This window comes from Rosa chinensis, chromosome 4 (genome assembly GCF_002994745.2).
Source record: "Rosa chinensis cultivar Old Blush chromosome 4, RchiOBHm-V2, whole genome shotgun sequence".
Taxonomy (NCBI): Eukaryota; Viridiplantae; Streptophyta; class Magnoliopsida; order Rosales; family Rosaceae; genus Rosa; species Rosa chinensis.
The window spans coordinates 64,961,881-64,984,685 of NC_037091.1; the positions used below are offsets into that span (position 1 = coordinate 64,961,881).

The 22,805-nt window shown below is 39.1% G+C and overlaps 3 protein-coding genes across 4 annotated transcripts; 2 read left to right on the forward strand and 1 right to left on the reverse strand.

Annotated features, from left to right (window-relative positions):
- Window positions 1-1,454: 1,454 nt before the first annotated feature.
- On the reverse strand, window positions 1,455-4,372 carry LOC112196945 (serine/arginine-rich splicing factor RSZ21). 2 transcript variants are annotated; one of them, XM_024337434.2, is made up of 6 exons: window positions 4,256-4,372; window positions 4,073-4,165; window positions 3,897-3,985; window positions 3,554-3,800; window positions 3,133-3,267; window positions 1,455-2,949 (listed from the first exon to the last, which is right to left on the reverse strand). In XM_024337434.2, exons 2-6 carry the CDS (start codon window positions 4,159-4,161, stop codon window positions 2,943-2,945), a joined length of 567 nt encoding a protein of 188 aa, XP_024193202.1. In that variant the 5' UTR covers window positions 4,162-4,165; window positions 4,256-4,372; the 3' UTR covers window positions 1,455-2,942. The 2 variants fall into 2 exon arrangements, with proteins under 2 accessions (XP_024193202.1, XP_024193201.1); XM_024337433.2 differs by having other exon boundaries at window positions 4,260-4,368.
- A 1,001-nt stretch (window positions 4,373-5,373) lies between these two features.
- On the forward strand, window positions 5,374-11,394 carry LOC112196940 (putative potassium transporter 12). The gene is made up of 9 exons (XM_024337425.2): window positions 5,374-5,809; window positions 6,775-7,003; window positions 7,104-7,352; window positions 7,670-7,720; window positions 8,137-8,397; window positions 9,491-9,543; window positions 9,619-9,733; window positions 9,860-10,114; window positions 10,212-11,394. Exons 1-9 carry the CDS (start codon window positions 5,570-5,572, stop codon window positions 11,246-11,248), a joined length of 2,490 nt encoding a protein of 829 aa, XP_024193193.1. The 5' UTR covers window positions 5,374-5,569; the 3' UTR covers window positions 11,249-11,394.
- Window positions 11,395-17,039: 5,645 nt separating this feature from the next.
- Window positions 17,040-21,181, forward strand: LOC112196941 (potassium transporter 6). The gene is made up of 8 exons (XM_024337426.2): window positions 17,040-17,078; window positions 17,239-17,734; window positions 17,817-17,870; window positions 18,154-18,414; window positions 18,490-18,542; window positions 18,925-19,048; window positions 19,141-19,395; window positions 19,962-21,181. Exons 1-8 carry the CDS (start codon window positions 17,040-17,042, stop codon window positions 21,059-21,061), a joined length of 2,382 nt encoding a protein of 793 aa, XP_024193194.1. The 3' UTR covers window positions 21,062-21,181.
- Window positions 21,182-22,805: the final 1,624 nt, after the last annotated feature.

Below are 22,805 nucleotides of genomic sequence, written 5' to 3' on the forward strand. Positions count from 1 at the left end.
CAAGCAACCCAATTCATAACGTGCCCTAAACAGAACAAGCCTCTGTCAACTAAAGCATATGCAACTCCACTAGTAAAACTCCATCTCTCCGACCTCAAGAGGTTCGGCAAACTACGCCAACCAAAATAGAGAAGCATCAAAATAAACCCCGTTAATCTGTTTCCTTTTGCTCAACTTTGATGAGGTCAAAAAGGCATCAAATAGTAACTTGTCTTCCTCCAAAACAGAAACAACAAGAGCCACTTGCCACCACGCCCTGTACTAGTGGTGCACGAAAGAGACCCCAACCTGAGTGAAGAAATGTAGAGGCGGCGCCCACTCATTTCTTAATGAACCCAACGGACCTGCAGTACCATATAGGAGAACAGCGTCCAAAGACATCTTTGAGAACCAGGACATGACTAAGTATGCCAACATAGAGCTATCCCCCCTATTTCTGAAATTGTTTCGTAAAAGATCTCTGAGACCCACTGACCTCCCAGCTCCGCCCTTATATATTGTTGAAGCATAATCAATAAGAGTGACCGTGGCCAGGAAGGTGATTAGTTTGCAAAGTTGAACCGTGCCAACTCTAATGGTGTCATTTAGAAGCCATGAGGTAACAGATATGAGTTTGTTGGAGTGGGAATTAAGCTGTTCTAGCTTAACTAATGCCTCCCTGATTCTAGCAGGCTCGAATGGCAATTTTGGTAACACCATTATGCAAAATAGAGGAAGGGATGTGATAAATGTGAAGGCAATGAAACTGGGATTGATGAAAGGGATTTCTATGGCTACTCAAAGATGCCTAGAAACCTAGACTTCTTCTCCATTTCGATTTTGTCTGAGAGTCTTGAGCTCTGTGTAGGACTACTCCTTCCTCCCTTAATATTGGTGACTTTAGCATTATTGTAATGGAATATGGTACAGTTCCAGCGTGGTTCTCATTTTCTTATTATATTTGGCCGACCATTTAAGATTGAGTTTAAGGTTTGGAACTTTGGAACAAATTTCAGCATTTGACTTCTTTTACACATGACTTGATCCCCAAGTTCATTTTAAAACAAATTTCCACTATTTAAGGGATCAAGTTCAAACTAAGACCACGTTGTGTAGCACAAGAACAACAGAAAATGTGAACCATATCAGTCGGATAATGTGAATTATATCACTCGGAATATACTTCGCCTTCTCAGCCAGAGAATGGTGAATTGAATTCAGTCCATCAAGCAACATAGTTCTCCACACAGGCCTAGATTCAATGCAATTATCATAACATGACTATAACATGGTATTAGTTCATAACAATAAGCTTTGGATTATAAAACACCAAATTCAGATTGCAAATTTGCAATTGATCTATAGAATGCATTGGATTGAGACAGAATTAAAGTCACAAGGTGAGGAAGATCCTGTTAAACACAGATCCACATGCTACAAATCTCCAAGCAAACACAATTTAACCCAAGAGAAAATAACAGCAATTAGCTTGTACAAGTACGCATCAAGATGGGAATCAAACATCTGCCAATATTAGGCTGCTTAAGGCATCATCATGAATTTAACCCAAACAGCTTTCTCCCCTGACAGCCAATGAACCATCAAGGACCTTCTTGTTGGGCTTGCCAACTTTAACAAAGTTAGCAGATCATACACATGTTAAAATGATTCAAATCCTAAATATACAGACGGTCAAATATTGCAAGCAGAACTGGATGCATGTGTAGTCAAGGGCCACAGCAAAGGACGTGGGTGTGAGGCAGGCTCCATGAGCGAAAAAGATCCCCAATTAATCTCAATTCAGTGAGTAGATTGACCAACACTAAGATGGTGGGTGTGAGAAAGACTTCATGAGCGAGAAGGAACCTCGTCTCAACTGAGTGAGTAAATTGACCAATACTAAGTACCCGCTACGTTACTACTACGGATGCTCATTTTCAACCATTGATGACCCAACTTGGGAGAAGAGAACCAACAGTGCAACAAACAGCAGCGAGGGCAATGTAGACGATCTCAACTCAGTGAGTACAATGGCGGGAGAGAGAAGGACTCCATGAGCCGAGAAGAATCCCCAATTCATCTCAACTCATTGAGTAAATCGACCAATACTAAGTACCCACTAAAGTTACTACAATGGATGCTCACTTTCAACTATCGATAACCCGACTTGGGAGAAGAGAACCAACAGTGCAACAAACAACAGAGTGGACATTGTTGACGACCTGATGAAACTATATGTGAAGGTATGACAGAAGCACTGTTGACGATGATAACACTAACATGGTAAGATACAGCCAAGTTTCTCAAGTAAAAACATGTAGACAACGCAAGTAGATGATGTGCAGAGAAGCAGAGATGAGGGAGACATAAAACAGCTTCATCTTCTTGGACCAACTAACAAAAAAGTTTATTCAGGAAGCTTGATTGCAGAACATAGCAATAAAAAAGAGCCGTACGCAACCAGAGTACCAAAGTTGCTGGTCGTTTCAATTTCACTGAACAATATGCAGAAGCAACTACAAGTGGAAGACTGTGGTGAAGACAGAGATGGTATGGTGTGCAATAAGATGCAGTAAGCGGCGAAACAAAGCTGTTTTAGCCAAAAATCATACCTCCAAACAAAAAAAAGGAAACTTTTTAGGAATCTAATGCAAAACAATGGAACCTAACCACACACACAGTTCATATAAAGACATATATATACAGATATAATAGAGAAACATAAAAGTAGAAATTCGACCTCTGAGTTTCAGTAAGCCGAAGCAAGATCGCCGACGCAAAACGGTGACCAAGGCACCCCTTTATGCGGCAAAAACACTTCGAACAGAACGCATTGTCATAACATCATCAACATAACTAACATGGTTCTTGTCAGTTCAACCAATCCTATTAGAACTAGTTTATAGCAGGAAGATATCAGCCTTTCAACATCCATCCAGCATTTGCTCAAATCAAGTTCCAGCTCAGTCCCTGGCAAAGACAAACAAACACATGAGATTAGCTACATGTAAAAATTCACAAGGAAATCCTAATGCAGCACATACTAAAGTCTTAACAATGTCATGACATTATTGCCATCCAAAAATCAAGTTTCAATTTTCACTGTTTTCTTTGTAAAGAGAAACAGCAATACATTGTAAAGCCACTACTTACCCATTGGCATAAGGTGAAACACGTCGAGCATGGCGGTATGGGGGAGACCTGCTGTAGCTGCGTCCACGTCGAGGCAGAGGTGATGGGGTGCGACGTCGTAGAGGAGGAGATCTCCTCCTACGTGGACTATAAGTCCTGCAATAACTTAAACTTTTTAAGTGTAACAATTTCAATACAAAGGCTAACCGACACTAGGAACCTTTGTTCAATCAACAAAATTTAAATCTATCACGTCCCAATTCTTAGTGAGCTGAAAAACCAAAAGCAAGATGGATGCGGTAAAGCACAGAGTTCAAAGTACTAATTAACAAACTAACTCAATACTCCAGACAAGTTCAATCAAGCTGGTAATCAAAATCAATAACCATAAAGAAGAAGAAAAAAATGTATACAGCACAAGCTAAAACAGTATTCATCGCACCTGCGCCCATGCCCATAACCATCGTAACTGGGACTTGTGCGGCCACGTCGAGGGGAAGGACTTCTGCGCCTTCCGCTACCCAATCCTCGTGAACCAACACGCATACGACACTCTCGAGCAAAGTGACCAGGTTCACCACATTCATAACACTTCAAGTCGTCACCTCCACCACGCCCGCCACGGCCTCCACCACCACCACCACCACCCTTAGAGTTATGGGACAGTTCCACACGCCAACCATTTTTTCCTGCAGAGACACAAATAGGGAGCTTTAATCCTAAATAGAATGGTGCGTCGGAATTAATCGAAAATAAGAAAAGATGATATGGAGAGTTGGACAAACCATCCAATCTCTGAATGGCATCAAGAGCATCCCTGTGGTCATCAAATTCAACAAAGGCATATCCCGGTGGCCTCCGAGCAACCCACACACTGCCATCCAAACCAACATCAACATCAATATCAATATTTTGTCCAAAACTATCAAGCCAATTAAGTTGGAAGAAAAGAAAAAACGACCTGCGAAGAACGCCGAACATGCGAAACTCATCTTCAAGATCCCTATCACTCACTCGAGGATCCAAGTTCCCAACGTAAACGCGAGTCATCGTCCTGAGAAATCAAAACTGACCGATCAAAACCAGGTCTGATCGCGAAGCTGAGGTTGCCAGGGGGGAAGATAAAAAAGAGGATTGAGCTCACCTACCTTGGATGATCGATCGGATAGAGAAGAAGACAAGAGAATCGAGCTCTAATTAAACCCTAGACACAGAGAGAGAGGTAACCGCTCTATTGCTTTCCCCTTTGTGTCTGTGAGCGTTATATATACCACCTCCTCCTCTTGGGCCTCTTTCATTTCGGCCCTCTAAGACTTATCTGGGCCTACTGGGTTCTTTCTTTTAAATACAGGCCACAGTTTTCTTTTGTAATTGCGAGATCTTTCGTAGACGTACATCTACTAGTTTAATTCTTGTTACGATCGTCATAACGTGTATTGATAAGGGAGGATTCAGTGTACTGACGTGCACTTGCACCGACATAAATGGATGGTTAGATTATATTAAATACATTCTCACGTTATTAATAAAAATATTAATTATCAAGAGTAGAAATCATCTTATAAGTGTTGGTTCATTTATACCGTCGGTGCATAGAATAATTTTCAGGTGCTTTAACGGGTTTCATGTTAATACTAATGTAGTTAGTTGAAACACATTAACTGATATAGAAGTTTGTTCTCATTACCTTTTGTCCTATTTCTTTTGAGCTTTGGGATTTGAGAAACAAACACCACAACGCAAAATTTAATTAGTCAACGCCGCCACCATACTAGCTTTCGAATCTCCCTAACTTGTGAAAAACCCAAAGACTCTAACCATAGAGCAAAAGGAAAAGCCGGCGGTCTTTCTAAGGCCCCTCTTTATCCAGCAAAGACAAAAGTACCTTTTTTACCAGATGTGAAAATGTAAGAATGATCGAATATGAGTTTTCTTTTTTCCTTTTTTTTTTTTTTACAATTGATCACATATGATATCAGTTAATGAGAGTATTATATGCGCTGAAACCGAGGGAATGTTATGGTTCAGCAGAAACATCGGTTAAACCCATCCGTAAAATTACGACGTACTGACTGATGAACAGTGTCACAAACTGGATATGACCTCAGGACTCGGCACTCACACCCGTGTAAATATTTCCATTTGATCTAAACCAACAGAAACAGAATCCTATTAATAGAACACACACATTAAAAATGAACAACAAAGTAATTTAATAAGATTCGTTATGGACCATAGGTACAGCCTTATCCGAGTATATTAAAAATAACGTTGTGTTGTTGTCACAGTGTTTCTCTTCGAAATCACAATGGTTGTCCCAGAGCCAAGGCAGTTGGGCATTCATAATTCACAAAACGTTAAAATCCCAGTTATCCTATCACCAATTATTGGAGGTTGAATCCAAAGCTTGGTCCTTTTCAGTATTTTGGTTTCTGGATTTTGAAGGGTTGGTGTGAAAATGGAGGAAGGAGATGAGATTGAAGAAGCGAGTGAGAGAGTGGCGTCGAGAAGTGGGAGTGATTCGAGGTGGGTTGATGGGAGTGAAATGGAAACTGAGATTGTTCCTTCTTCTGATAATGGAGGCGGAGATGGACGGTACGGATCTCTGAGGAGGAGGCTTGTGAAAAAGCCCAAGAGAGTTGATTCCTTTGATGTTGAAGCCATGGAGATCGCTGGTGCTTATAGCCACCATTCAAAGGTGAGCAAGTTGGTTTTGGTTTGTTGAAATTTGGTGAAACATTGGTGCTTTTATGTGAAGCTCTGGGTTTTAAGCTAAATGCAATCTGAAATTTGTAGTCTTGAATTGAACCCATCTGTTTGTTTTGATTTTTTGACCTTTGAAGATGGGATATCGCCAATTTGCAAGTGAAATAACTTAAAAAGATAAGGGCTTTAATTTTTTTTTCTTAATCAGTTCATGTGGTGAAAGTAAATTAATGGCATCTGAGCTTGGTTATGGATGACGTCTTTGATTGGGTTTTTGATGATTCCGTTTCTGGTAATGTCTTCTGTTCTGAGCGTGGAAATCTGCTTTAGGTTCACAATGACTGGGTGGGTGTTACATGTGAGAGGAGTTGTTAGCATGCATTGTGTTGCTTTCAGCGTGATATACACTCTGGTGCGCATTTCCTAATTGAATTGAGGAATGATAACTTAGCAGGTGTTTACATCATTACTGACTAGGTTATGAACATGCTTGAGGATCTACGGGATTCCTGGATATGTGAGAGGTTTTAGCTTTAGCAGTGAAGCGAAGAACACTTAAAACTAAGATATCCTTCATAACTAAGAACTTTATAAATAAATGATGCTTGCAGAGTCTGGATTTTAGAGCAAGTTGCATTCATAGTTCCAACAATTAAATTTATATGGCATCCTTCTTATCATACATGCATGTCATAGACCTATCCCCGTACATGTTGATTCTGAAGTATAGTAATTTACTAGTTCAACAGTTCCCAGATAGAATGATGAAGCCATGAATCATTTAAAAAGAGCGAGCCTGGTTTACTGACAGACACCAACTTCATCTTTGCAGCCAAGATTAGTCTGTCTTAGCTCTATAATGTAGCAAGTTACACTGCTAAAGTGTATGATACATAATCACCCCCCACCCCCTAAATGCTACTATTCATGTCTTACTAACCTTTATTTAATAAACAGGATTCTTCTATCTGGGGCACTCTTGCTTTAGCATTCCAAACACTCGGTGTCGTCTATGGTGACATGGGCACCAGCCCTTTATATGTCTTCACTGATGTGTTCAGCAGGGTGAAAATTGATTCAGATGTTGATGTCTTGGGGGCTTTATCACTAGTGATGTACACAATTGCCATTATACCTTTAGCAAAATATGTTTTTGTAGTTCTCAAAGCCAATGACAATGGAGAAGGCAGGCATTATTTCTCTTATCAAAATTGTATTCTCCTTGTTTAATTGCTAGTAATGTGGTTTGTGTATGCTTATCGCCATACATATGCTTCCAATTGCAGGAGGAACATTTGCCTTGTACTCACTGATATGCAGATATGCAAAGGTTAATATGTTGCCAAATCAACAGCCAGCTGATGAACATATCTCAAGCTTTAGACTAAAATTACCCACTCCAGAATTGAAGAGGGCTTTGCGTATAAAAGAGACTTTAGAAAAGAGATCAGCCTCAAAAACTCTCCTCTTGTTGTTCGTTTTGATGGGAACTTCAATGATTATAGGAGATGGTATTCTAACCCCTGCAATATCAGGTACATTGATGGACACTTTTAAGCATCTAAAAAATTGTTGCATGAATTTGTAGTTCAAGTACTCCCCACTCTTTACTTCTTTTAGTTCTTTAGCATATCTATAACAAGCAATAACAACTAGTTATCCCTTCATAGTCAGACGAAGGGTTCTCTTGACTTGATTGAGTTCATTATTAGCACTTATTACTTTCGAAGTATAATTGATTTCATTTGAGCTGCCTGGAACCGCAATAATGCATATAATCTTTTCATAATATGAAATGACTTGCCTTATCTGTGTAGGATTGCACTGATGTTCTTGTTTCTGATTATTGCAGTGATGTCCGCTGTCAGTGGCCTGCAGGGTGAAGTTCCCGGATTTGGCACAAGTGGGTATTTGTTTTTCCTTTTTATTTGCAGTTCATTTGATGATCTTCTCTACAATAAATATGAACAGTTGGAAAAATCATAGCGACTTATGACTTATGAGTTGGAGATGAAACAGACACTGCAAGGGTTCAAATTTGATTTGTTTTCATATCTTAGTTATTTTACATACTTGGTAATTGTTTTGATATCAAATCAAAGTTCTTTAGGAAACCCATTCACTTCCCAAGTGTAACATGCTTTGTATGAGGCACTGGGGGTCGATCGGTTGGAGACAATTGTACATCTACCTACCAGATTACCTAAAATCTAAATTTTTACTTGAATTTTTCTTTTCTTTGTAGTATGTGCCACATGTCATAGCCAATTATTGTATTTGGGACAAGATGGCCTGTAATCTGATTCATTTTTATTACAGATGCTGTCGTTGTTGTTTCAATCCTAATCCTCGTGGTATTGTTCGGCATACAGCGGTTTGGGACTAGTAAAGTGGGTGTCATGTTTTCTCCTATCCTTGCTTTGTGGTTTCTCTCTCTGGGATCTATTGGACTTTACAATCTATTGAAGCATGATATCACTGTCCTGAGGGCATTCAATCCTATTTATATTTATCTATTCTTCAAGAAGCACGATAAAGAAGCGTGGTATGCTCTTGGTGGTTGTGTTCTATGCATAACAGGTATATCTCACCTTTGAACCTTAAGAAGTCCAGGAGAGAATAGCAAAATTTTCTAAATATCCCTACCAGATGACACATATCTATTCCTTTCTAAGTAAAAGAGATAATTTTGCAATCTGCTTCTCATGTTAGAGGGTAATGATTCACCGGCCAGGCAGGACATAGTGTTACCATCTGTCAGTGTCAGAAAGTAGGGTCCATGTAGACGAACAAAACTAGCCAGATATCTGGGAAGAGAACATTACCCTAATCTCTTTTTTTGTCATAAACATTACCCTAATCTTAGAAACCCAATAGATTGGCAGATACATTTCCCTATTGTCACTATCTTTTTCTATTCTGGCAATCAAAGGGGTGCAAACCCCAAAACAAACAACAAGAAAACTAAGTACAAATATCAACTAACATAGTCCTAGACCTTGGGATCCCATGAATATCATCCATAAGTGCAGAACCAAGCCAGAGAGTCCTCCAGAATGTGATTTCCTATGTTCTTTTTGTTACTTCTTGGTATGATAAGACCTGCTTTAGCACACGCTTGAGCAAATTTGTTGAAGTTGAAATCTGAAAACAGTGTATATTTGAAACTTTGTCCCTATAGCTCAAGCTCGATAGGTGAATGGCTATCCCGGTTACAACTATGATAAGAAGCACCAGCTTATGTGTTAAACAAATTTGCTGGTCGGGATGCCTTCTGGAATTTTTAGATTAAGCAAACAGCTAGTAGTAATTGGTTTGGCTTGAACTATACTCATTGGCCTAAACCCCAATTGACAGATGTATAGATAGATGGCTGTTGAAACTGAAGTGCCTCTGCTGCTCGCTAGCTCTTTCTACTTGGATTGCATGTAATAATGTTATGGGATACCAAAAACAATATCTAAACTTCAAATTTGGCAGTTCCGTGAGGTAGGAATTTTATTTTTTTGGAAATTTAAAATCCTCTTTACATATATATTATGTGCCAGTTCTGTTGGTAGAGCCTAAGAATAATTACTGAATCTTTTTAATGTGATGGCCATTTTATTTTCCTATTTCAATTTCTCTTGTGGATTTCTTCAAATACACCATTGCATTGGTTATGCCTTTGCAGGAGCTGAAGCTATGTTTGCTGATCTAGGACATTTCTCTGTACGAGCCATACAGGTTGGCCGATCAGTAGCCTTTACTTCTGCTTGTTGTTTTATCAAAAACCTTACATGGTCTATACGTCTTGCACAGATTGCCTTCTCTTTTGTGGTGTTCCCATGCCTCCTCTTTGCTTACATGGGTCAAGCTGCTTATCTTATGAAATACCCTGATTCTTCTCGTAGAATATTCTATGATTCTGTACCAGGTGACCGTTCAACATCATGGCTACCTATTCATTTCAATTTTACTCTAGTTGTTTCATAAGGGACATCTCTTGGCGTTTGGTGCATTATTCTGACACTTCCCATTCCTGAATTGTGTGGAGAAACAGATAGTCTTTTTTGGCCAGTCATTGTGATAGCCACACTTGCAGCGATGATTGCCAGCCAAGCAATGATATCTGCTACATTTTCATGTGTCAAGCAATCTATGGCTCTTGGATGTTTCCCAAGGCTGAAGATAGTGCACACCTCAAGGAGGATGATGGGCCAAATTTACATCCCTGTTATCAATTGGTTTTTGATGGTCATGTGCATAGTTGTAGTTGCCATCTTTCGGAGCACCACAGAGATTGCCAATGCATATGGTTGAGTCTCCTCCTCCTTCCTATATATTTTGTTAGATTGCAAAATTTTGTGAGCACCACATAGAAATGTGCTAATGTAGTTATATAATTCATGCAGGCATAGCTGAGGTTGGTGTGATGATAGTTACCACTAGCTTGGTGACACTCGTTATGCTTCTCATTTGGCAGACCAACTTGTTTCTGGCTTTGTGTTTCCCACTTGTATTTGGTTCAGTAGAGCTCATCTACTTGTCTGCGGTTTTATCAAAGTTTTATCAGGGTGGTTGGCTGCCACTTGTTTTTGCTTCTTTCTTCCTCTGTGTAATGTACATTTGGAACTATGGGAGTGTGCTGAAGTACCGAAGTGAAGTCAGGGAGAAGATATCCATGGACTTCATGACTGAGCTTGGCTCCACCCTTGGGACTGTGAGAGTGCCAGGAATCGGAATGATGTATAGTGAGCTTGTCCAAGGCATCCCATCCATTCTTGGGCAATTCCTTCTCAACTTACCAGCTATCCACTCTGTTCTAGTTGTTGTTTGCATCAAGTATGTCCCGGTGCCTGTGGTTCCTCAGGAAGAGAGGTTTCTGTTCCGAAGACTTTGCCCAAAAGACTATCATATGTTCCGTTGTATTGCTCGGTATGGTTACACAGATATTCGGAAGGAAGATCACCATTCATTTGAGCAACTTCTTGTTGAAAGCCTGGAGAAGTTTTTGAGGAGGGAGGCTCAAGATCTTGCATTGGAGAACTGGGATGAATCAGACAGTGAGAGCGTTTCCGTTGGGTTCCCAGAAGGTGATGGGATTGATGAATTTAAAATCCCATTGATGCGTGATTCAAGACTCCAAGGATCTTCTACTGCCTCGGAAGAAACTGGTATTAGTGCAGCGTTGCCGTCTAGTATGATGTCATCAGATGAAGACCCTGGTCTGGAGTACGAGCTCTCAGCTCTGCGAGAAGCAACCGATTCAGGATTCACTTATCTGCTTGCACATGCGGATGTGAGGGCAAAGAAGAACTCATTTTTTTTGAAGAAGCTAGTCATAAACTACTTCTACGGATTCTTGAGGAGGAACTGTCGAGCTGGTGCTGCAAATTACACCGTGCCTCACATGAACATCATTGAAGTGGGAATGACTTACATGGTGTGATTTTTAGGTTACTTGGGAGAGAATTGTCCTAGGTTATTGATTTTTGGCTAGAAGAACCTCACTGTGTGAGACACTGTAAAAAATAATGGTTACAGGTAATAAATGATTACATCAGAATCGGCTGGTTTTTGCCATTTTTCATGTTACATCATCCTATACTGGTTTCTCTCTTTCCTTGTCTCTCTGTGTTGGGGCCGGGTTTGATTTCTCTATCGGTTCTCAATAAACTCCTTTAGTATTACTACTGTCGAATAAGTACTAAAACTCCGAAGTCAGAAAGTTGAAAACCGTTAGATTGTAAATGTTTATAGTACGTTTCAACGGATTCAAATTTGCTCACCACCACTCAATACAAAACTGCCACGTGTTATAAAACATAATTATAGTTTATCATGATATTTTATTAAAAAATTATATTTTAAGTATTCAATTAATTCTATATGATGTGGCAAGTTTTAGTAAGTTGGTGATATCACCACAAAATAAATGTGGTGAGCAAATTTGAATCCCGTTTCAACGACTCCGGAATTAGCTAGAACCCCTCAAACTAAAGTAGTCACCGCCGTCCTATCCAGAAGCTCACCTCCAAATGCTTTTTTCAGTACTTTTAGCGAAAAGCGCTTTTTTAAGAAGCACAGACAAAGGGGCCTGGACTTTGGGGCGTCACCGTGTAGGGCTTATTTAAAGAAAGAATGAGTGGGGTTCGCACTTTGCGTCATCAAATAGAACCGGTGGGCCCAGCCCAACCAGAAGTCCACCATGTGTCATGAAACTTCATTACGTCCACACAAACATCTTTTTACGGTCTGGAGAGGAGAAGATTCGAAAGATCATCAAATATCCTCCAATGAAAAAGAAAAATTAGTGGGAAGAAATAATCGAAAAACAAAAACACCTTTTTCCAGAAAGAACAAATAGAGGAACAGTCCAAAATTAGGTTACAATTAGGACTGTTATACAGATCAGTGACCCATATGTCTCTGAGAAATATTTTAATTTATTAAATTGAATGATTTTCATAATCAAAATGTTAGTGGGTACTTTAGAGCTTATACTAGAAATTAAGCAAACAACTAGAGAATAATTAATACCATGGTTTGATGATTAGAAGCTTCTTGACCTAACATTGTTGTGGTATGCCGGTATTCTTTTTCTACTTTACTATTTTCTTGCATGTTTATATGATTAATGTACCTAATCGCTCATGTTGAGCTAGCTATAACTAATCTCTCATTGTTTAATCAATCTAGTGGATAAAATGGGATGTGTAGGTTGAATTCTGGTTATGAGACCGACCCTGTTAATTCTTTAATCTTCCTCGCACTCCATGCCCTTCCCCTGGTTTTATTCCAACTAATGCTGCAATATACTTGCAGTAGATTGATTCATCATTCATGTGGCTAGCTTTTAATTTGTTTTCTATATATGCTCATAGTCAATGTCGTGTAATATCCTAGTTTGGATTGCCAAACAAATTCGAGATAGACTCGTCTACGAAATTAATAAGCTCTAGATCAAATGTCTGTGATCTCTTATTAGTCTTCTCAGTTAGGTTTTTGCCATGCATGAACGAGACAGTGATTAGATAGAAGAGAAGCCTTTGGTACCTATATGGGTAGAATATAATACAACTTATCAGATCCAATCGAGTACCAAAAGCTTTAAATGATTTATTATAATAAAAATGTTCATTTACTCAAATTTGAACTACACTAATCTTATTTATTAAAACATCTTATAAGATTGCTCACTTACTCAATAAATTACATATTTTTTGGCCTACCTAATAGTTATTTTTTATTTATTTATGAGACAATTTTGCCCTCTCTCCCTTTGTCACTAAGAGAGAGAGACTTCACCGGATTTTGATCACAGGCAGTCGGAATCCCATCACTGGTCGCGCGTACTCCAATCACCAGTCTCTGGAATTAGGTCATCGGCGATCGGTTTTATTGCCCCCCAATACACTTTTTATTACCTCCCAATAAACTTTTTATTGCCCCCTAATAAACTTTTTATTGCCCCTCCCCTAAAAAAAAAATATTGGGAGTAGTAAAAGTCTCCGATGACCTCTTTGCGAACTTTCGGCAACCTCCGAACCTGTGACCGGAGTCCCGCGTCCTGTTTTATTGCCCCCAATAATACTCAATAAACATTTTATTGCCCCGTAATAAACTTTATTGCTCTCAATAATACCCAATAAACATTTTATTGTCCCCTGATAAACTTTATAAAAATTTATTAGGGGATAATAAAAGTCTTTGGCGACCGGCGACCAAACATTAAGTATGGTACGAGAGATTTATTTAAAGCATTAATTTATTTCTATTTTCTTTTTCTTTTTTTGTTACTGGTCCGGTATTTTTTTTTTAAGTAAATGAAAAATGGAGGAAAGAAAAGTCATGATAGATCCGTAGCTTCATAATCGATCCTTAATTTTCTTTTTAACACTACTACATGCAGTCTATATTTAACACATAACATGTAGAGACTACATATTCTAGAATAATTCATTGGATTGGTAAAATATCACAATCGTTATTTTCCTCGTGTGTCTACACCTTATACACTTACTCCAAACACTATCTAAAAGTCAACAAATTTATAAATCTCGTACTCTAACATTCTTGTACGAAAATCTTATGAAATGATTTTTCCGGCAGCTAGTGGCAAAGTTTTCAAGATTATGTAGCTCGTGGAAAGTTATGTTGATGTGTGCTAATTATTATGACAGTAGAAAAAGAAAAGGAAAAAACGAAAATATCAATCATAATTGGACTTGGCTGTCACATTCGTAAACCTAAACACTTTTCAAGTGTTTTCATGAGCCGAATGGATTTATCTTGAGCCTAGAAAGCTTAGGTTTCCCTTGACAAACCAAAAAAAAAAATATATTACATTGATCTTTCAAATAATAATTACTTTTTTTTTTAAGGATCAGGTATGATAATGAAGAAATAGACGTGATGAGCCATTTGATCGAAACCACGCAATTATGCGCGGGCTAGAAGTCTTTTTTTTTGGGTGTAAAGTAGGTTACGTAATTTGAGTCAATCTTCATCCCACAGTAGATATTTTCTTTGCTGGTTTGAATTAGGTGCACTGTGCTATCGTGTGCATGCAACTTATTACAGTGGTCGATAATTAGATACATTAATTCTCTTGCACAACTTGAACTGCCATGTGTTTTGCGTGCTTTCCGGTTTCCCTGGACCGGCCGGAAGCTGTCGACTCAACTCTCACGATTCACGATCAGCGAACACCAACGTAAATTGCGCCAAATATATCGTATATCCCCCGAACATGAGTTACTGTGGGATGGTCATTAATAGGTGCAAAGACTGTGACGTAATTATCCGAACAGTGTAGTTGATTTTCCTGGTCGGCCTCTCTATTCCTTTCTTGGCAGAGTTTTATTTCCAGACGGATTCTCAATTCTCTGTGCTTGCTGGGAAAGAAAGAAGGTTGTTAAGGGTTCACACTCGTGCTGTTTAGAATTTGCCACGGGACAGTGGCACAACCACTAATCATCGTCGACCAAACGTGTTGGAATTTTCTAGAATCGAACAACTACCAACCGTCCAAACTCTATTTGCTAATTAATCATATTACCTTTCCTCTTTTGTTAATAAGATCAAAAGTTGGACAGAAAGATGCATGCTTGATTAAGGACCAAATGCCTTAGCATTAGTACAGTTGCTCACATCTGAAGTTTTAAACAGGGAGAATTTTAGGGTTAGGATACCACCTCTGATCAGTTTATTAGCAGGTAAATAAAATTGTTACTTCATACAAATGTTGCAAATGTTTGTAAAATTAAGAATATAAAGGTTAGGATAGAGTTAACATTTCTCGTATGATAAACAATATAAACATGAATTTCCTCTAGACCTTTTTTTTTTTATAAATGTTTTTGTCATGTACACGTTACATGAGATACTGATTGAAACCTTAAAATATTGGAATATTCTAGTATAAATGAATTTGAAATTTGGTGTATTGCTTCATGACCCTGTCGATGAGATAGTTTTTTATATAACAGCAACAATTCTTGACAAAAAAAATAAAGAAAAGACCCCCCCGGCAACCCAAGAAGAGGTAAGCTTAACAGAAACCAAAAGCATCACCAATCCACATTAAATTGTAACAACTAATAGGTGCTTGCAATGAATAGTTGATATATAGTAGTACTTATTTATTAACATATCCTGTCACATTGCGTTGGTGGTTTACTCAGAAGCTAGTTTGGCAAACGTTCCATGATATCCAAAATAGTTATTGCTTCTAACAATAATGATAACAACCCCACAAATTAAGTCATAACTCGGCCTTGATCAACAATTAGTCACTCTCAATCATTTAAATAATTCATCTTCTGTGTTTTTGTGGTAGGAGGACATGTAAGGCACCTTTCAAAAATTGAGGTGGGAATTATTCTTTGTGATATTCCTGATTCCCCACTCCTGAGAGAAATTAACAAGTGGGAAATTCCCTGGGCGACTCTTCTCTTCTTTTGATAGCTTTTTCTTTTTTTGAGTTCCCTATCACACTTTGGCCTTTGCTTATTTAGAGTGATAGCCTATCACACATATGATACACATTGAGTTTGAGTCAAACTTGAACTATTTTCGGCTTGCAAATTAGTTTTCACACCATGAAAACTGTTTACACTTTGTATTATTATCTAGTCTATCACTTAATTATACAGCTTCTTATAAATATAATCACAAACTCACTAGTCCAATCTATAACCTTTCAAACCTATCAAGAAAGTCAAAATTCATGCTTGATGGCTGCCTAAACACTCTAGATACTAGACAAATCACAATCCAAAAAGCAACTATTGAATTTAAGCACACAAATCACAAATGGTCACTAAAGATACTTTAAACAAATACACACTCTTTGAATATCTTGGTTCTCCCCAAAAACAGAAAATAAGAATTTATTCTGCTCAAACTGATTTTTGTGGTCCGAAATAATAATTTGTTGTAAATTAATTTTAACGGGTCACTATTTTCTCATCAGTGGCAAGCTGAGTCAACTCTCTGAAAATTTACAATAGATTTGGGAAGAATAAGGCTCAGAGCTCCAAAATTGGCTGCTGGAAATCTGAGAACACTGCCACTTCATATCACAGTGTCTCACTCTTTCAGAGCCAGGTGGTCAATAACTCATTATATTACTCAACTCAAGTGGCGTCCTCAGTTAAAACCATAAAACCCCAAATCACAAAAATCCCACCAACTACAAAAAACCAAAATACAAAAAACAAATCTCTCTTCTCTCTTTCTCGTTTTGGAAGGAGAAGAAGAACAACCACCCCATCATCCTCTTTGTCATTTCTTGTGTGCTCACCATTGTTGTTGGTTGTTCAACTGCTGCTTATACTACTTTAATTACTTCTTTCATAAAAACTATACTAGTATTATTACGTTTTGTATTATTAAATTGAGGAAACCATCTTTGTCTCTCTTTCCCTGAATCCCTGGCCTTAAATTAACAAAGTAATTTCGTGTATAACGCTCTTTGCATTCAGTGTTCCTTTCCTGGGGAGGCGTTTTCTGCAACTGGGTTTTGTTATTTTCTGATCAGAAACGAAAAAGAACCCATCAAGGATTTAGATAGTTACTATAATATAAACAATCTGATTCGGCCTTTCTCCAATTAAAGAAACCAAAAAGCGTGCGTGCAAGTTTGAATTTTTCTGGGAATATAAACTTTTGGGGAAGATAAACTTGCCAAATGAGAAGTCTTTTCTTCAATGTCTGATTGCTGAGAAGAACCCACCATGGATCTGGAAACTGGGATTGATCGAAACCAAGTAAAGGTGCGAACTTTGATCTTTGATGTTGATTAAATTTCAGTTTGGAGAGTACCCATTTCGGTTTTGTAAGTAAAGGTGTAAGCTGTACTGTCTGTTGTTTTCATATTGAAGAAAACCCATTTTGGTTGTTTTTGACCAAAAGTGTTTGTTTTTATGGTAATAGAAGGAATCATGGAGGACAATTCTGACTCTGGCTTATCAGAGCCTTGGCGTTGTTTATGGGGATTTGAGCATTTCACCTCTGTATGTGTACAAGAGCACATTTGCTGAAGATATAGAACACTCTGAGACCAATGAAGAAATCTTTGGAGTGTTGTCGTTTGTGTTCTGGACTCTCACACTTGTGCCTCTTCTCAAATATGTGTTTATTGTGCTCAGAGCTGATGATAATGGTGAAGGAGGGACATTTGCTTTGTATTCTTTGCTGTGTAGACATGCCAGAGTGAGCTCACTACCCAATTCCCAATCGGCTGATGAGGAGCTTACAGATTACAAGAAGGAAAGAGATACAAGGTCCTTGAAGCCCAACTCCGGTTTCGGGTCAGGCTTGAAGTCAACTTTGGAGAAGCATAGGGTGTTGCAGAGGTGTTTGCTTGTACTTGCTTTGATTGGCACTTGTATGGTGATTGGTGATGGTGTTCTCACACCAGCTATTTCTGGTAATTTTTGGGTTATGGGTGGTAAAGTTGGAAAAAGTTTCTGTTTTGGGACTAACTGCGATTTTGCTTTAAATTGGTGCAGTGTTTTCTGCTGTTTCTGGGCTTGAGTTTTCTATGTCCGAAAAACATCACAAATGTGAGTTCTTAAATTTTGTTCCTTTCTGGTATTTATTGGGCATTTGTATTCTGTTCAGTAGTTTGAATTTTGGGTGATTCCCTTTTTGTTAAATAATTCTCAATCTGATCCTTTTCCTTTGAATTGCTGGGTATCAATGTATCATAGTTTATGTCAATTTGTGTACTCAGATTTCCAAGTCTTCAATATTTTTCTGCTTTAAGAATTAAAGCCATAAGTTAACTTGATTGTCTGATTTCACTCTTTGGCTTTGTACTCACGAAGGGTTGATGGTTTTTTGCAGATGTAGAACTTCCAATTGCCTGCATAGTTCTGATAGGCCTCTTTGCGCTTCAACATTATGGCACTCATAGAGTTGGGTTCTTGTTTGCTCCTATAGTTCTGGCATGGCTTCTGTGCATCAGTGTGATTGGTCTTTACAATATACTTCACTTCAATCCGACTGTGTACAAGGCACTTTCTCCATATTATATGTACAAATTTCTGAAGAAAACACAGAAAGGAGGTTGGATGTCCCTGGGTGGGATTTTGTTGTGTATAACAGGTAAGTGTGCATTTAAGATATGCCATAAGAAGCAAAGTGGCTCCTCAGTTTTCTAACACAAATCAAATTTTTCAGGTTCAGAAGCCATGTTTGCTGATCTTGGACACTTTTCACAACTGTCAATCCAGGTACATTACAGCTCATAAACTATAATGTAACTTGATTTTATGTGCTGAATTACTTTGGCTTGTTATATTATCCAAATGGGGTTATTTAAAAGGCATTTTTATGAATATGGTTTTGATTCAGATGTGATAGTGTCTACTACGCATATTAGCATTGTCTTATTCAAAATTTACTGTTGTACCAAATCCCACTAGGGCTTATTCTCAAAAAAGAATCCCACTAGGGCCCTCAAAAACATTTCTTGGGAAACAAGAAGAAATTTTGCAAACTTGCTTTTAGTGATTTCATTTTGCTTTTGTCTGAGATATAACATTCTGTTCTTATTCGGCCTGATACCATTGTGAAACAACCACTTTGGCTAATAGATGTTCACATTGTTTGCAGATTGCTTTCACCTCTTTGGTTTATCCAGCTTTGGTTCTAGCATACATGGGACAAGCTGCTTACATATCTACACACTACACTAAGGGAGGAAACTCCGACATTGGATTTTACATATCTGTACCAGGTAGACCCCTTGATTTGTTTAGCAGGAACTTTCTAGAATTTGAAAAATATGCAACTCCTTGGCTAATCTGGCACCACACCACTACTTCTCAGAGAAAGTGAGATGGCCTGTTCTGGTTATAGCTGTGCTTGCAGCAGTAGTAGGAAGCCAGGCCATTATAACTGGGACTTTCTCAATCATCAAGCAATGTTCGGCCCTGGATTGCTTCCCAAGAGTCAAAATAGTCCATACATCATCCAAAATCCATGGCCAAATATATATCCCAGAAATCAATTGGATCTTGATGTTGTTATGTCTGGCTGTTACTATCGGTTTCAGAGACACAAAGCGCATGGGTAATGCATCAGGTATGACAATTATTTACAAATTAGTGAACCCATCAATGTTTGATATTTCTACTTCTGTGGTAGTGTAACTAAGCACATTGTCTATGAGTTATAGTTTAAGAACCTCCTGCTTGGCAGGCTCTATAACTGGTAAGATCCTAATTTTTTGAATCCTTCAGTTTGATGGCATTGAACATATTGTTGTACCAAAACAAGAGATAACTGAGTTTTCATTTATGTAAAGCATCAAAAGTTTTGCACTCAAATCACCTGTTTGGTATTCTCCTGTGCAAAGTTTCAACAGTTCTATTAATCTTCTATCTCAGTACATACTTCTGCATCTGCATCTATTAGTAGCTGCATTTTTGCATAGCCTATTTCTGTGGTTACTGCAGTGTCATTTTATACCTGCTTAAAACTACAGTGTCAAATATTAAGGTTTTCGAGAAGGTTGGAATTTATCAAATGCTCATAAAGAATTAGTGAAAATAGCTGCTTACTTCTAACGTGGATCTGACATTCAGCTCTCTCATAAGTTGATGCGCTCCTGTGAGAGTACTTTAACCTCGTAGTTTCATGTGGAACAGGTTTTGCAGTCATCTCTGTGATGCTGGTCACAACCTGCTTAATGTCCCTCGTTATTGTCCTGTGCTGGCACCGGAGCATCTTCTTTGCAATCTGCTTTGTGTTCTTTTTCGGCACAATAGAAGCTCTTTACTTCTCAGCTTCTCTTGTCAAGTTCCACCAAGGAGCATGGGTTCCTGTTGCTCTTGCTCTGTGTTTTTTCTTTGTCATGTATGTTTGGCACTATGGCACAGTTAGAAAGTATGAGTTTGAGGTTCAGAACAAGGTCTCCATTAACTGGCTTCTCAGCCTTGGTCCCAGCCTTGGGATTGTCCGAGTTCGTGGGATTGGCCTCGTACACACCGAACTTGTATCTGGAATTCCAGCAATCTTCTCCCACTTTGTTACCAACCTTCCGGCTTTTCACCAAGTTCTAGTTTTCCTCTGCATCAAGTCTGTCCCAGTCCCACATGTTAGACCTGAGGAACGGTTTCTAGTGGGGCAAATTGGTCCAAGAGAGTATCGACTATACAGGTGTATTGTACGATATGGATATCGTGATGTACACAAAGATGATATGGAATTTGAAAATGATCTCGTCTGTAGTATAGCAGAGTTCCTACGGTCAGGAAGCAGTCCTGATTGCAATATTTTGAGTGAAGATTCTGGGAAAGAAGATGACAAAATGACGGTTGTTGGAACACGTTCAACTCATGCAGACGGGATTCAGCTGAGTGAGGACAGTGTAGAAATGACTGCAGAAATTACTACACTGGGGCAAAAAGAAATAAGATCACCGTCACCACCGGTGAGACAGAGAGAAATAAGGTCACCGCCAATGCCCCAACGGAGGAAGAAGGTAAGGTTCATCGTTCCGGAGAGCCCAAAGATCCAGACAGGTGCAAGGGAGGAACTGCAAGAGCTAATGGAAGCTAGGGAAGCTGGAATAGCTTACATAGTAGGGAACACGTACATGAATGCAAAGCAAGGATCAAGTTGGATGAAGAGGTTTGCCATTAACTACGGATATGAGTTTTTGAGGAGGAATAGCAGAACAGCTAGCTATGCACTAAATATTCCTCACGCGTCTACATTGGAGGTGGGGATGATCTACCATGTTTGATTTTTGTCATACAAATTCTTATAATGTGAATTAGATTTTGTAACATTGCGCAATAGTTGAAGGCCACAGATTAATATGGTGGCTGAAAAAATATATCCAGGAATTTGGCAGGGTTCATCATCCTCCTATTTTGGGTGTGTGAGAGAAATGTAGGATAAAGAACTTGTTCAGCGGGCCTTTGAGGCATAGTTATACACTGTTCATCATCCTCCTATTTTGGGTTTGTGAGAGAAATGTAGGATAAAGAACTTGTTCAGCGGGCCTTTGAGGCATAGTTATACACTGTTCATCACCTCCTATTTTGGGTTTGTGAGAGAAATGTAGGATAAAGAACTTGTTCAGCGGGCCTTTGAGGCATAGTTTTACACTGTAGATCCCTAAATTGCATACACTCTCTTTGTCTTGCTCTTCATTAAATTGCTTCATGTTGGTAGCAATGAGCTTCGCCTTAACCTACCGGCTTTCTCTTCAACTTTGCGGTTACAAGTCCTCAAATTGGAGGGGTTCGATATGAAAGTTGGTATGGACTGGTCGCGTTGCTCTCGAAACCAAAATAACTGCAAAATCTGTGCTTCTTCTTAGAGGAAACAGTAGTTGGATTTCTGATTGTGCTCTTCCTCTTCCTCAGGTTAGGTTGGCCAATAGGCCTTGTGGACTGTGGGCAATTATAGGTTTGGGTATACGTTTTTGGACCCATTACAAGTTGACAACTGTGGTACTAGACTGGCCAGGCGTTTTCCAGAATGTGGACCCATAATTATCAATTCCGCAAACTAAACATGTCTAAGATTTATAAAAAAAAAATCGATTTTCCCCCGTTGTAGGCCTACGACGGTTCGCTCCTGCGGCGTTTTTGTCAAAATGGTCTAAAGCTTCATACTATGCTTCGGAGCACATGGTGGTTTAGAATTCAATGTGAAAATGTAACTCAAATAATAAAAAGTTTGGAATATCATGAAGCTCGACACACCACAAAATATCCATCCTTTAAGAGGAAGTTTGTGGATAACCAGAGTAAACCCTAACAACCTAAACACCTATTTCATTATCAGAATTCAAATGTAGAGTATTCTCCTACATGTTCTTTTACTGAGCTGGACGCAACCTCATAATATCAATATGAAAGTGAATAACAGAATTTCTTTTTCTTTTTCTTTTTTGGGGAGCTGAATTATTATATGAAAGATGGGATGTGGAAGCTGACAGCGTGAGAGAAACTTATGGATTGGATGTTCCAAAACCCGGAAATGGGTCCCACGGCCCAGAAGGAAAAAAAAAAAAGGATTGGTTTCGGATAAGGAGAGGCCCATACCCCACACCCGAACCGGCCTTTATAATCTCCACGAAATGCGGCGGACCGGGTAAAAAATAAAACCGGGCCCACACGTTGGCAGGGTGACCTGGACCAATAGGTCACGTGATGTCCGTGTCTCGTTCCAGTGCGTCTTCGCTGTCGGCTCGGGGGCATGAGCTGACGTGGCCGAATCGAATGGGCTGATGGTGGTGGGATAATGATCGGCGGGCCCCACGGAGTTAGGTCCCGTCGGCCCTCCTTTCACTAGTTTTGAGTGCTCCACGTGTTGAAGCGGGACGAGGAAAATGGGGGGGGGGGGGAAAAAGGAAGGCGGGGAGAAATCCCTGTCTGCTTGATTTTATCCACAACCAGTGAAAAAGCAGCTGGAGTTTAAGATAATTACGGGAATGCCATCGGTAGGAATTTTGCTTAGAAAGGCCATAAAGGCTC